The following is a 15464-nucleotide window of genomic DNA, read 5'->3' as shown; positions in this document are numbered from 1 at the left end:
TACTGCTACTGCATGTGCTATTGTGTTATTTTGTAATATTTCTGAACTGTTAGCGATATTGCCGCAGTGAGATGAGCTTATTTTGTAATATATGGTCTTTTCCAGTGCATTGCAAAACTAACTAATAGTTTGTGATCTGACACCCTGGTAACCTCATGATTGGGTGATGCATGCAGGGCACACCTCCGAGCTAGCCGGTGCTTAGTATACCAGTGTTCTGCTGCATCCGGTGCGACCTCAAAGAATACCGTCGTCTAGCTGGCCGTTGAGCACCTTAGGGACGACGAGGTGCAGTGCCTGGGGTGTAAGCAGTTCAACTACACGATGAAGTGAGTAAAGGGGTTAAGACGGTTGCGTTGTGCGTGCGCTGCTTGCTTGATGGTGAGTGTCGCCTCTGTGACTAGGTGTTCTTTGTTGTCTATGCCCTCTGTAGTTTAAGGTGTTTGTTCTTTTATGCAATGCTCGCTCGCCCAAAGTATGTATGATCTTTACCATAGTACATTAGCTAGCTATAGGAGATGACATCTTTGTGCTTTTCTTCTTCCTGAACACGCATATGGATGTTTGTGCATTGGAACGGCATGTCTTTCGGATCAACTTTTCCCTGCTCTGACTTCGCCTTTTAATTTGACTGAATATCTACTTACGCTCTCCCAGATTGTTCCTGTGAGTTTCTTTAAAACCTATTTGTGCACCCAGCTAGATCATACAGTTGTTAATGTATGGAGTTTTTTATTGGGTCTGTTTATCTCAGGGCTCTGACGCGCCGATTTCGTTTAGACAATTTTTAGAGCCAGTATTTACTCCAGGGAATACTCTTTATATTGTTCAATCTCGGTGTAGGTCTAATTTCTCGGAAACAGTTTCAGTCAATGCTGGGCCGAAACCTCTTAAACTCATTAAGTAGCGTTCTTGGAGAGTTGAAATCTCATTTCATTGATGATGTATTGCGCTGCGTGTTGGTTAAGATGAAGCAAGGAGAAAACCATTGACGATGTATTGTGATGCATGTTTCAGTCAACTTGTTGGACAACCGTACACGTATGTGTTTTTTCAAGCACACTGATTTCAGCCTCTCCGTCTCCTTCAAGCCGGTGAGTAATTAATTGGTTAACTGAACATACTATTTGAGAAGGGACAAGGGAAGAAACCTCAACTATTCCCCTTAGTTCATGTTGTCTCTACAATTTACAATTGTATATATAGTGCTACCTGAATTAAATTCTGGCAACTAAGCTCATGCAGTGCTTAAGATTAAATGGGATATAATGGAAATGCAGATGAGAAGTTCAGGGATATTCCTGGGAGTGCCTATTATGTGGCTCCGGAGGTGCTGAAGCGGATATATGGAGCCGATAATTGCATATGGAGTGCTGGAGTTATACTCTACATTCTGTTGTCTGGCATTCCTCCTTTTTGGGCAGCAGGGCAGGTGCGTTCTCTAGCTGGTTATGTCAATCAATTTTGGGGCTGTGATGGATGCAAAGACTGGAAGGTGAATATAGTTATCCTACAGGAACTCTCCCTTGGTTTTAATTACCTGAGAATGAGTAAGGTCTATTTGATGTTGTTCTTCAAGGGTCTATTCATTTCTCATTTGATCCCTGGCCATCAATTTCTAACGGGGATAAAGAATTACTCCCTCCGTTTCTAAATATAAGACCTTTTAAATATTTTAATATGGACCACATGCGAAGCAAAATGAGTGAATCTACACAATAAAAATGTCTATATACATCCATACATAGTCCCTATTGAATTATCTAAAATAGCTTATATTTAAAAACGGAGGGAGTACAACAAACGGGAGAATCAGGCATAACTCTGTTATGTGAGTAGAGAACGTGAGTGTATATGCTTATTAGGGTCGGTCAACATGGTTCAGTTGGCATAACAAGCTCCAACGGACACAACTTTTCATGAATTGAATTGATTGAATGCCTTTAGTAAGTTCTCGATAGAATTACCTCTTCTTACAAGGATGAGAAACTTAAGTGTTTTTCATTTATTTTGTGCAGATCCTTCTGTGAAGCATAAATTTCATTGTATCCAAGGAGATATCAAATGCTGAAAACATGGGACTCAAAATGTATGGAGAGACGGAGACACTGCTAAACTGTCATTTATAGGTGTCTACCAAATTCACTATCAACCACTGTTGTAGGACCGGCGATATGTTAAAATTTATTTTGGTTTTATTAGTCCATGTAGAGATGCTATGCTCAGCTATTGATTTGACACTTGTGATATCCAATTACACTCCGGTGGCTTGTATGTTGCTCGAAGATGCTCACAAGTCTTGTTGGGAATGTTAACCTTACTCTTAGGGACCATTATTTGAAACAGTACTCTGTCTACTACTTCCTCTCATGATATAGCTTAAAAAATGTTTTTATATTATGGGACGGTGGGAGTATATGCTAAGTTGTGTACTGATATATAGATATCTGATTTTGTTCATTTTGCATTAGGTTGGGAGGACATAGACTAAGAGCTATATATGATGATTCTACAAAAGATAATGTACTGGAAGACATGAGAACTGTTGGAACCGCTCTCTTACACGGATGGATGGAGGTAGAAGAAGGAGGAGTATACAGCACTGGAGTTTCACCCGGCTACATACATCCCTGTTACTATTCCTTTCCAAAGCACCAACTGCCTCGCGAAACAAACACAAGAGCATACAGTTTTGTAGCCAACTGCAGCGCAGCCCCTACGCTTTCGCTGGGCACGCACGCACGACCTGCATGCCCGGCCACATGCGCCCACGACGCGCTCACCGCGGCCGTTTCCAGTGCATCGTTAACCGGCCGTTTCCAATGCATCTAACCACCTAGCTAGCTTACATGGCTGTAGACTCACGTACCACCACGCCATGCACATGTGCGCACACACACGCTACTAGTAGACACACTACACACACGCCACGCTGCTCCGTCCCGCACGTCCCGCCCGTCCCGCGCGTCACCGACGAGCCCGACGACACCAGTGCGTCCCGTCCGTCTCGCGCGCATCCGTCGCGCCCGACCACACACGCCGTGGCTTATTCCAACACACACCCTAAGCCACGGCCTAGAGGAGTCCGTCGTCGTCGTTGTCATCGTAGCCGCACTCCCCACGTCCCCGCGCTCCCGGCCCGCGCTCCCGCCGCGCACGTACACGATCTGCGCAACCAGGTCCAGCGCCTCGACGCGGTCCATGTCCGCGGTCCCGACGCGCCCGACACGTCCGGTACGCACCCATAACACGCACCGGTCGCGCCCGGCTCGCCGCCGCGCTTATTGCCCTGCACCGCTGCGCCGTCAACCGCAGCGCAGCGCCTCCACGGTCGTCGCGCCGAGCCGCCGCGGCCTCTGCGCCACCACGCAGGTCCTCCGTGACCTCCTCGTCTCCACGACCGCCGCTGCTCGTTGCGCGCACGGCATGACGCCACACCGCCGTGGACTCGCCGCGCGTTGCCGATGCCACGCGCTCGCCGTGCGCCCGGCATCACGCCACACCGCTGTGGACTCGCCACGCGTTGACGACGCCAAGACCTTCATGTCCGCCGTGCACCGCGCGCACCGCGGACGCCGCCGCGCGCCACGGCCGCCCCTCGAACCTGGCTCTGTATACCAATTGTTGAAACCGCTCTCTCACACGGATGGATGGAGGTAGAAGGAGGAGCACACAGCACTGGAGTTTCACCCGGCTACATACAGCCCCGTTACTATTCCTTTCCAAAGCACCAACTGCCTCGTGAAATAAACACAAGAGCATACAGTTTTGTAGCCAACTGCAGCGCAGCCCCTACGCTTTCGCTGGGCACGCACGCACGACCTGCATGCCCGGCCACATGCGCCCACGACGCGCTCATCGCGGCCGTTTCCAGTGCATCGCTAACCGGCCGTTTCCAATGCATCTAACCACCTAGCTAGCTCACATGGCTGTAGACTCACGTACCACCACGCCATGCACATGCGCGCGCACACACGCTACTAGTAGACACACTACACACACGCCACGCTGCTCCGTCCCGCACGTCCCGCACGTCCCGCGCGTCACCGACGCGTCCGACAAGCCCGACGAGCCCGACGACATCAGTGCGTCCCATCCGTCCCACGCACATCCGTCGCGCCCGACCACACACACCGTGGCTTATTCCAACAAGAACTTTTAGGATGCTACAGTGTAAAAATATTTGGAATATGGTATGGTTTGCCGGACCGAAACCAAAGCAAGAACGAGAAGGAGCTTAAGTAGGGCCATGTCGGGGTGTCGCCACAATAGGAAATTGTCGCTGGTGCTAGATACCAGGGGAACCAAAAAATCTTTTTTCTACAAAGGTAACGAACTTTTTGGGTCTAGAGGGACCAAGATGAGCAGGCCATCAACATCCTATTCCCGCTTATCTTTGTTTTCTTTGTATCTGTATTATTAATCTTGGTTTCAACTGGCGTGTTGAGTGCAATCTTCCGGGTGCAATCCTCAAATATGGGATGTCGTACTAGCCTTAATTCAACATCTGGAATGGCTTATGATGGCATGGAGTTCCATCATTTCAGCTGCTTGCGGCGGGGAGTGTGGCCGGTGCTTGCGGCAGCAACGAAGCGGCGTGCGCGAGCGCAATGTAGGCAGCGGCCAAAGGCTCATCGGCCGCTGCGAGTACGCCGTTGGCACCAGGTTCATGACATTGTAAAAAAAATCTTGATTCAATATTCTTTGGTCATTATTCCTCTTTCATGTTCTTGAGTCTTGAAGATAGTTGCTAGATTTCTAGCTGATATTTTTTGGTAGTATAAGCTCGATGTATATGGCCTGAATATGACCTGATTCAGAGTACATTGTGTTCTGAAGCTTTTTACTGTATGGTTCTCTCTTGAAAGAATTCAAGCCATTGTTCAATGGGAGAGAACAGTTGTAATCCTGAAATAAATGTCGTACCTATTCAACAGCTGACACATAAATGTCGTACCTATTCAACAGCTGACACAATTGCCATTGAGATCATTATTTTCCTTTTTTTCAGGTTTTCAACATCACAAATTTCATACTAATGGAGTGGAGCTACCAAAATATCTATTGAGGTAAAATCACTATATACATATTGTTCTCCCCCATTGCGTCAGGCGACACGCATCTGTTGCAAAGAAATAGACATCACCTGCGTGCTTGCTTTTGTTCGTTTTTAGCCGGCAAGAATCCATCGAGTCTTCCTCTATGTGTGCAACCTTGCCAGCATGGGAATCAATCAAGGTAGGGGCAGCCAACGTTAAGTATGTGCAGTCTTGCCGGGATCCAATCTATTGACTCCTTCAGCCAGCTTTGCACTATGTGCACGACGGTCATGCTCGAAAGCACTTTGCAAGTGGACCATGCACGGCTCCACCGGCCTTGCGTCAACAATTCAAATCCTTATCTTATACTTTCTTTGTCTGAAAAAGCTTGTCCCAAGCTTGTCCCTTAAATGGATGTATCTAGCACTAACTTGGTGCTAGATACATCCATTTGAGGGACAAGCTTTTTCGGACGGAGGAAGTACTACTAGATAGACACGTACTTTTTTATGCAATTCTTAATTTATAAAAGCAGAAGAACTGATTATGTGAATTGAATATATAATCCCATGTGTAGGTGCTATCCAAGTGTTGTGATTATTTAGCACACATAACTTGCAGGGAGATAACTCTATAGTATGAAGACTTTAAAATACGAGTGCGTGTTGTTGGTGTTTTTAAAACCATCTTCCATCACGTCTAATATTTTTGTATTTCATAATAGTAATTGTTCAGCCTTTGACTGACATATGGATGATATTTGTAATATATATCTTTCTTCCATATGACGGTAACATTATGATGAAGGTGGAACTATAGAGAGATGTGTATTTTTAATTGAGATATTTTCAGGAGTACCTTTGTGAAGCTGATATATCTTTCTTTTACAAGATATGGTTGCACTTGCTTCATCTACATAGGCTGTCTGGAATGCCATGAGACCGGGATTGGTGTAGGAAATCTTCAAAGCTATTATATTGGTCTCAAGAAACTTGCAATACATCAATGCATTATTATTTTTAATTTTTTTGCTGACACCACAACTACCACCTCTTCACTAAATGACAGAGGTTGCCAGCAACTGCACATGGAAAGATTTAATGTTATATTATGTCTACTAATCAATAAGGAGGGAGATCAAATTACTGCTCTCAAATATTCACCTGATTGATTTTGAAAAGAGGGTTAAAAAATGGTGTTATGAATGAAGATGGATGGGGTTGAGGGCTGGGAGAAAGATGTTGTATTGCAAGAAGAAGTTGGTTAAGAAGACTGACGATTATGAGAATGAAGGACACAAACTTTTGAATTAGACCAATTGTTTGATCGATCATTTTTGTTCTCTTCAAAACAATATATGGTCAATTTTAGTATTCTGATGTGATTGAAGAATATAGGAGGGACAAAGAGATGTGCTATTGCCAGGACAGTTATGACTCTCTATTAAGGTATTCAGGTATGATTCTCCATGGTCATGCTTCTCCTGTTCACCTGGAAGTTTATTGATGGGAGGGAAGCCACTTCTGCTTTGATGATTTCTTGGAAGTTCAGGTTAAAACACTTTCGCTCTTAAAGTCTGTTTATCAATTCTTTGGATAACCTATTTAATGATTGGTTTTGATTTTCATACAGCTAGATGAATTTACAATACAAGTCAGATTATTTGCGAGAGAATTTCATTCCCTAGAATCATTGTCATTCTTGTTGCCTACAAGGTACTTGAAGAAAATGCCCGAGACATATTTTAAGGAGTATAATTCAGCACTAAGGCTATTATTACAAGGATGGAATCTTTGTTGTGGTAGTTATGTCTCCAAATGCGTCGATCCCTATCGACTACTGAAGTAAACTTACTCTTTTTTTTCTGTGTCGATTTCTATTGGCTTACTGATAGCTTGTTTATTCTTTTCGAATTTTAATTCCTTGATCTTTGCCTCTGCCCATCTCCATATCACACAGAAGGTGCTCAGTGCAATGCATCATGCAGTGATTCCATGATAGGAATTAGGAACTGCTCATCATTTGAATGTTTCTACAATTTTCCTGCTTGTTAGAACATGTTTGATGTACTTACACATTAACAAAAATGACCTGTAACATTCATGAAAATATTTGGGTTTGGTCATCTACTTTTTTACTATTTTATTTACTCATGAAGATAGCAGATGTTCCTGTTTTTAAATATAGTTATCTGTGCTTCCAGTTGATAGAGATCAAAGTATTAACTCGCCCGATGTAGGGAAAAAGAGCTCTTTTATAGACACTACTAGCAGTGGATACAGGGCGAGCCTTTTTGAAATTGTTTGGGGGGGGGGGCTTGGGGGGCACAGCTGGGCCATTTTTTGCCCTTTTTGCATCGCCGGCAGAGAAAAAAGGCTCCTCGGGAGGGGGGGAGGGGGGGCTGGAGATGCTCTAAGTATACAGTAGCATATTTGACAGATGAGCATTGGAAACTCTTCTAAATCTGTGCTTAGCATTTAACAATGAACTATGTAATTTAATCAATAGACTCACTTCAGTTGCCATGCTAACTGAAAATCTATAAGTCAAATGATGCGACTGTCAAGTGGAAGTTACTTATATTTTTTCTTACGTCACTTGAGAAGTTTCTTTTTAGCAAGCTTATTTAAGTGCAGCCGAAGTGTACTATGTTTTTCAGACGATCTCCATGTTTTCTATTGAGATCAGAGAGCGGCTGAAGTAGTGATGGGATTACACCATTTTTAGGTTCTGAAGGCAAAGCTTCTTACAGAGTTAGTCACATTTGTCAGTTCTGTGAGTAGAAGAAATCTTGATAACTTGTTGCTTCTGCTCAGTGTGCTTGGTGCATAAATTGATTGCTTGCTGCAAATGTTGTTTAGTGTCCTATTTCATGGTAGCTGCGGATGCTATATATTTGGTGATTTTGTTGCCGGTATTTGGAGTGCTAGGAGAGTTTCTAAACTACTGTCACGGCATTATAGATAGGATAGTGAACCAATGTGACATATGTATAACATTTCATGTGAGATTCTTTGCAACAAACAGCATGAGCGAGCAGTCCATATATTATTTTCATCAAGCCGTACAATTTTTTGGTTAGGACAGAAGGGTTGTTGGTTGCTTCAAGAGTTAATAACGAGGGCCCCAGCGAGAAATGTCCTGTTAAGACGGGAATCCGAGCGGTAAGTGGAATGTCCGACAAGAAAGATAAGTGTGCGTCGTGGGGTGGGGTTTTCGTGTTGGGACCGCATTAAATTTTGTGGAGCTTGCTTAATGTCCTAACCTGCTCGGATGTATGAGGAATAAGATTTGACCTTGGATATGACCATTTGTGTGATTTATTTGTATGCATTGTAGTCTGGGGGGACTATCCAGACGGTTAAATTTTGTGGAGTTTGCTTAATGTCCTAACATGCTCGGATGTATGAGGAATAAGATTTGATCTTGGATATGACCATTTGTGTGATTTATTTGTATGCATTGTAGCCCGTAGCAACGCACGGGTGTACTACTAGTAGAGGTAGGGTGTGTGTACGCGTGTTCATATGAATGAGTGTATGCGCGTATATATGAGTGCTTGTGTCCGTACTCTATACTGATGTTAAAAAAAAGTCCACCGCATACATGACGATTGTGCTTGTGCTAGACTGCTCTTACTTTTGGCCGCAAATTGAAGTAAAACAAAAGCAGAGCTCGGACCGACACGTTCTTGGCACGCGAAGACGAGCGCCGAACCATTTTCCACCTGCACAGACTAGCCCCATAGACCAGCACGTCCGTAACCAATCATTGCGGGCGGACAACACCCTCCACATTTCTCCGGATCACTGGACTGGGAGCACGGAAGAGCGCACAGGACATCCACCATTCACCGAGGATGAGGGGAGGAAATGGGTTGAGTCGCTCTCGCGAAAGGGACCCCCGCTCTGCCCCCTCTTCCGCGTGGCGAAATTCTCTCCTATAGTCGACGACCGTGCGCTGCAGCTGCCGCCGTGCCGTACCTCAGCGTCGCCGCCGACGCCTCAATCCCGCCCCCCGCCCCCGCCTCTCGCCTCTCACGCGCGCTGCCGCCATCGCCGTTCCCGTCCTCCCTCGCCGGGACGTCGCGTTCCCGCTGTCTCCACCCCGTCCCAGGCGATTGGGTTTTGAGGTATGGGGTTGTTTCACCTAGCGATTTTTTCAATCACGCCGAGGCTCACGATTTTTGGGTGTGCCGGTGCGCCCACGCGGCACGCCATCTTGATCCGCCCCTGTTGTTGGAGAGGAGTGATATTGAGCAGAATTGATTTTCTAGTATGATTATATTAGTCTTAGAATAAAGAGTCAGGCCCTTATTAATTGTGCAGAAAAAAAATATTGCTCAATACTTTCGTACTATCCTATTCAACTAGCTGTACAAAAAAATGGCTGGGGGAAACAAAATTCGACTTATGATGCAGATTGAAATTCATCAGGCGCTTTGACTTTCAGGGAACGTTCATGTGTTGCACTGATGCCCATGGCCTGTTAAACATCATGATATTCCTGTCTACTGGAATAAACAGGATAGTATTTGAAGAAATGCTATACGCAGACTCGTTATATGCCTCATATGCTTCGCTTTACTGCTTTATTTCTCACAATTGGCCTCCACTGATCATACTTTCGCCTACATAATGCATTTATAAGTCTACAATTCTTTGTGTATGTATTGAAATAGGTTTATGACAGGTTCTTTGTTTTCAATTTTGTAGCCTACTAGGCACTGGGATCTTCTTTGAAGTAATTGAAGCTATCCTAATTGACAAACTAAATTCAGTGGATTATACTGAGAATCAATATTCTGCTCAGCTGTATTTTCACCAAAACATGGCCATTTTGTAGCCCCTAGTCAAAAAATATGGGGAATGAGATATGCTTAGCCATGATGACTATGCACTTGCTCTTGTGTGATTAGAGCTAATCTGGAAATCTGTAAATTCAAATTCAAGTTATTGATGGAGCATGCTAACTGCGATGCACACGAGCATGTTATAAATGTAGCACATGGGGAAACCGCATCAACATCAACCAGTCATCAAGATCTGCACAGTGATACGGATGAACCACATCAGGAAGATCGGCCTTCAACAAGCACGCGAACGCCATCGCCAGTGTCTTCAGCATCAACGTCACCAACTGCTTACAGCTCCAGAAATTTATCATTTCCTAGAAGAGATAGTTTCTATGGTCGTGGAACAAGTCTTTGGAATTCTGGTTTATGGATCTCGTTTGAATTTGTCATGTATGTAGCACAGATTACAGCTGCTATTGTCATCCTCATCTTGTCAAGACATGAACTTCCCCATGCCCCTTTAGTTGCATGGATAATTGGTTATACAGTTGGCTGCACTGCAAGTCTTCCTCTTGTATATTGGCGCTATGTCCATCGAAACAGACCTTCAGAGGAAGAACCTGAACAGCCACCTACAACTTATCCTACTTTGACTTCATCTTCATCAGAAGGACGCAATCAGCGTACCAGTGGCACTGTCTTGCATCTTGGGTGTATCACAATTGCTTGTCCAAGGTGATATTTAACTCCGTGTTAATTTTGATTTGAGTTCCCTAAGCTTCTACATCTCGAGGAATCCTTCTATGCAGTCACACTCCTATGCATTTTAAATCTTATGGTCTTATATGTGTTTTCCAGAAATCTGAAATGGTGAAAGGAAGAAGTTAATGGTTAAGTTGAATGAAATGGCAACCTCTAGAGCATCACACAATTAGTTTAGTTTTGTATGATCTTACGCTTGTTTACTAAAATTATGTAGTAGGTATATAAAAATGTACAGTGTGAAAACGAATCTGAGATAAGAGTTAAATAAAAATTATAAAAGCTTAAGCAAAACCTTTAAAATAAGCAAATGCAATTATCAGTTTGTAGAGATAAGATAATATGTGTGCAGTTTTATTTTACAGTATAGCATTGTATAAAGCTACCACAACAATTTCTGTAAATCAGGACAGGAGTGTTTTGTGAAAAGATTTCAACGTCTTCTTTTCAGAACTTCTTCCTTTCCATGCTTATCTCCCAAGTATATGTTCTTTTTTTGGTTTGCCAGTAAGCCTGTCAGCCTTAAACACTCAGCAAAAGAAACACCTTTTGACGGCTTTCCAAGATTTTTGAATTTGGAAAGGAGAACTTCATAGGCTTTTTTATTCCACATGGCAAATAGTTGTAGAACTGTTCACTTTTGTGGGCAAAATCTTGCTGATATCTTTACTTAATATGGACCAATGTAATTAGTGTATGCCACTCGAACGACATGTCCAGTGTCAATCTTAGTGTGCCACATCACCTCAAAGTTAAAGAATATAGTGGCACAGCAGATAATTATGCGTTCATATCTTTTAGCATATACTCCCTCCGTTCTAAATTACTCGTCATAGAAATGGATGTATCTAGAACTAAAATACATCTAGATACATCCATACCTGTGACAAGTAATTCGGAACGGAGGGAGTAACTACCACATAAAGCCTCACCAAAAAAGAACTAGAAATATGCCTATATACAGGAAATATTCTACAACTTAGTTATCATATATTCTCATTTTCTTTTCCATTTGCTTATTTCTTATGGAAGTATAGGAAGACATAGTAGAAATTTGTTCCACGGACTAGGGCAATTCCCTATGCCATAGCATAATATCACCATGCCTGCTTCACATGTCTGACTAGACTGGTTTGATGATTGCCCCTTCTGTGTTGTGCTTTACAGAAGTATGCAGCTATGTGGATCATAAGTTCATAACATATCCTCTTTAACTAGAGTTAAACCGGTGTTATTTTACTCTTGTCTAAAGTATTCTTATTTGGTTAGTAACTTGTAGAACTCGGTGATGTGGGGTCTTATAGTACTTGGTTGTATGTTAAATTTGAAGTGAATGAATGCTGTTATTTGATGTGATTATGTTTTATAGGCCTAGCATATTGGCTTATCACTCCAAGACAGCTGTAGACTGTTTCTTTGCTATATGGTTTGTTGTTGGCAATGTGTGGATTTTTGGTGGGCGTGGCACTTCATCAGATGCTCAGGACGCTCCAAATATGTATAGGTAACTGCACTGCTCTGTGTTTATTCCATTATTTTTGTTGAACTCCCAACTGATTTTGCTGCCCCTTTATAGGCTATGTTTAGCGTTCCTTGCACTTAGTTGTGTTGGGTATGCCATTCCGTTCATCATGTGTGCAGCGATATGCTGCTGCTTTCCATGCTTAATTTCCGTTTTGCGCCTCCAAGAGGATTTGGGTCAAAGTAGAGGAGCTACTCAAGAGCTAATTGATGCATTGCCAATCTACAAATTTAAACCAAAACGAAGCAAAAACTGGGTGCTTGATCATGCTTCGAGCTCCGAGAATCTTAGTGAGGGTGGCATCCTGGGCCCAGGAACTAAAAAGGAAAGGGTTGTTTCTGCTGAAGATGCTGTGAGTATTCTGCATCCTTTTCTTGTGTCATGATATTCAACAAATACTGCAAGGATTTGCTATTGAGCTTCATATGCTCCATGGTTTAGGAACGATAGCTTCATTCAACACAAGTGTTATGCTGCAACATTTATTGTGTGTACCTTTAGAATATTTATCAATAGATGGTATTGTTTTTCGTGATATTTGTGAACTACTTCACCAAACAATTCAGTGTTATGCTGCAACATTTATTGTGTGTACCTTACTTTAGAATATTTATCAATAGATGGTATTGTTTTTCATGATATTTGTGCACTACTTCACCAGACAATTCATAGGAATATAATTTTTATTCTCAATGTGTAGCACAGATTGATCTCAAGTGCTTTTGACAGATATTCTTGGTTTCAAGGAACACTTTTCTCTGTATTACTATATCCACGTATTCTTCCCATGAACCTTCAAATCATTCTAGTTTTCTTGCTAGCATGTGAACTCCTCTTCCATGCATTGATATCTCCTTATTCAATATGTACTCCACGTGGCTAGATTAATACTCCCTCCGTCCCAAAATAAGTGTCGCTGAAAAATAAGTGTCACTGATTTAGAATCAGCGACACATATTTTGGGACGGAGGGAGTATCTGTTAGTGTGTCCACTCTTTACAATTTGGCCAATACTAAATCATGGCCTAGCTCTCCAAATACTCTACCATATCGATTTCCAATGTTCACCATCTGGGCTACATTTGCTCTCTTTCTCAGCATGACTCACAAGTTGTCTCCTTATTCAACAGCATGTCCCCTCTTAGAGCATCAGCAAGGAACATCCTGCATGTGATAAGCTGGGGCCCACCACTCTGTCTGATTTCGCGCAGAGCTCTACACATATTATTTGTTCATGAGAATGTGCATGTGGTTCAAACACACGCATGCTCGTTGTAAAATGTTTTGCTATTTTTCTTTTCAAAAGAAATACTACTAGCTAGGTGTAGGCCAAATTGCTGCCCCCCAAGTTCTCCAAATACTTTACCATATCAGTTTCTAATACACTCATATGGGACACATTTGCTCTTTCTCGGCATGATTTACAAGTTATAACTGTCAAAGTTTCTAATATTGGTGCAGGTTTGCTGCATCTGCCTTACTAAGTACGGAGATGACGATGAGCTCCGCGAGCTTCCTTGCAACCATTTGTTTCATGTGCAATGTGTCGATAAATGGCTCAAGATAAATGCAGTATGCCCACTCTGCAAGACAGAGATTGGAGGCGTGGTTCGATCATTCTTTGGATTGCCCTTTGGCCGCCGCCGTGTTGATAGGATGGCAGGAAGAGGTGTAGCTAGCTCAAGATTTAGTGTATAGAACACGTCCCTTTGCTTCGATATACGCTTGCTTTGTTGTTTGTTGTATGCCTAGTGTTGCTCATGGGATTCAGTGTGCTGATTCTCAAGGAAAGCAGTAAACTGCTTTCTGTCGGACTGTTAGGCTTGATTCACTAAACGGATGACAGCAAGTGGAGACCCGATGCTTGTAATGGCATGTTTGTGGTATAGTGGAGGTGATGTTATATTCCGATTTATCATTTGACGTCGAGCTTGTAAATAAAGAGACGAAGTTCACTTCTGAGCGCAGGGAAGGATGATATATTTTGTCGAAGGAAGAATGATAACTTCGAGGGCATTCTGTTGTGTGCTATCATTGTGCTTGGTATTTGTTTAATAGCCAGTACTGTGAGTTTCTCTTGGTTGGCACCATGCACCAAATAGGCAGCACCAGTCTAACGTTTTTGTTGCTTTGGAAATGCTATATTTGCTACTAGATAAGTGTCGTGGTTTTAACCATGATATTCCCTCTGTCCGGGAAAAGTTGTCCGCGTGACATTTTTGCAAAAAAACCCTTGAAGAAACTCCGACCGAACCCGCAGTCCATCATCCCCTTCGACAGCTCCGCTCGTGCAGCTCCACCGCTCCCCGGCGACGCCGCGCAGCTCCGCGCCGCCGCGACCCGCAGCTCCACCACGCCGCGACCCCCAGCTCCACCGCTCCTTCCATCCCTGCCCGTCGATTTGTTCCCTAAAATACTCACATTTCCCTATCCCTGCCCGCGACAAGGCCGAATGTGTACCACTCCAGCATCCCCGGCGCGGCGTCTAGCCAGAGGAAGAGGCAGTCGTGGGCGGCGCGGAAGACGCCGTCGGCCTCCACCAGCGCCTCGATGTAGATGTTGGAGCCGCCAGCAAAATTTCAAATTGGGGAGAGCAAAATCTTACCTTTCCTTTTCCGGCGGATATGAAGGCGGATCTCTCCTCTTCATAGGGTACGTGCAGAGCACACACCCCTATAGGCTCTCTCCTATGAAATCTTGTCTAGCTAAATTTAATGGTCTCGCTGCTCCCTGCTCAATTTTGGTGCCTGTGGTGTCTGGAGTCTGAATTGGAAATCAGAACCAGTTCCATAATTTTCAGTTTGTAAAATTTCACTAAATTTTACTGCATGAGACAGCCTCTATAATTTTCAGCTCCATAATTTTCAGTTTGTAGAGCTGGAGGTCAGATTCAGCTCCATAATTTAATTGAATTTTATTGAGAGAAGTCATATACTCCCTCTCTCAGTTCTTCTGTTGCATGGCCATTCCTTAAAGAAACATGACACATCAAAATTCATAGGAACATCCTCAAGCCCTTGTTCTTATTCTTATTCTGTAATCTAAATTACTCGTCGAGACCATCGAGCAAGAGAGCAAGAGAGTTAGTCTGTATTGCTGTTTTCATTTGCTGAATAGAGCTTAAACTCTGCGCTTTCATGGACTAAAGTTCATTTTGGTTGATGCTCTCTGCGTTGCTGTATTCAGTAGGGCCACCGGCAAGCTGCTGCTATTTCTGTTGATCTGCTGCTGTTATTTCAACTGATATGTTGTCCTTCTTGTCTCCAGAATTGCCTGCTGTTGCTATTGATGTGTTGCTGCTGCTTCTTCAATTCGTGGCGCTGCTGCTTCAATTGCCAACTCTTCT

The 15464-nt window shown here is 43.4% G+C and overlaps 1 protein-coding gene across 1 annotated transcript; it reads left to right on the top strand.

Moving 5' to 3' along the window:
* The first annotated feature begins 8914 nt into the window (after positions 1-8914).
* On the top strand, positions 8915-14134 carry LOC125509090 (E3 ubiquitin-protein ligase At1g63170). The gene is made up of 5 exons (XM_048673972.2): positions 8915-9171; positions 9755-10569; positions 11966-12100; positions 12173-12470; positions 13580-14134. The coding sequence occupies exons 2-5, from the start codon at positions 9998-10000 to the stop codon at positions 13814-13816; spliced, it is 1242 nt and encodes a 413-aa protein (XP_048529929.2). The 5' UTR covers positions 8915-9171; positions 9755-9997; the 3' UTR covers positions 13817-14134.
* The last annotated feature ends 1330 nt before the right edge of the window (positions 14135-15464 follow it).

This window comes from Triticum urartu, chromosome 5A, assembly GCF_056163025.1.
Source record: "Triticum urartu cultivar PI428250 chromosome 5A, HENAU_Tu73, whole genome shotgun sequence".
NCBI lineage: Eukaryota > Viridiplantae > Streptophyta > Magnoliopsida > Poales > Poaceae > Triticum > Triticum urartu.
Note: the sequence above shows the minus strand (reverse complement) of the source record. Positions and strands in the feature narration are given on the sequence as shown.

Excerpts from the sequence above, each read along its gene's own strand:
- LOC125509090 (XM_048673972.2), top strand. The coding sequence starts at position 9,998 with ATGGAGCATGCTAACTGCGATGCACACGAGCATGTTATAAATGTAGCA. Across the intron at positions 12,101-12,172 it reads GACGCTCCAAATATGTATAG|GCTATGTTTAGCGTTCCTTG; the intron begins GTAACTGCACTG and ends GCCCCTTTATAG. Across the intron at positions 12,471-13,579 it reads TTGTTTCTGCTGAAGATGCT|GTTTGCTGCATCTGCCTTAC; the intron begins GTGAGTATTCTG and ends ATATTGGTGCAG.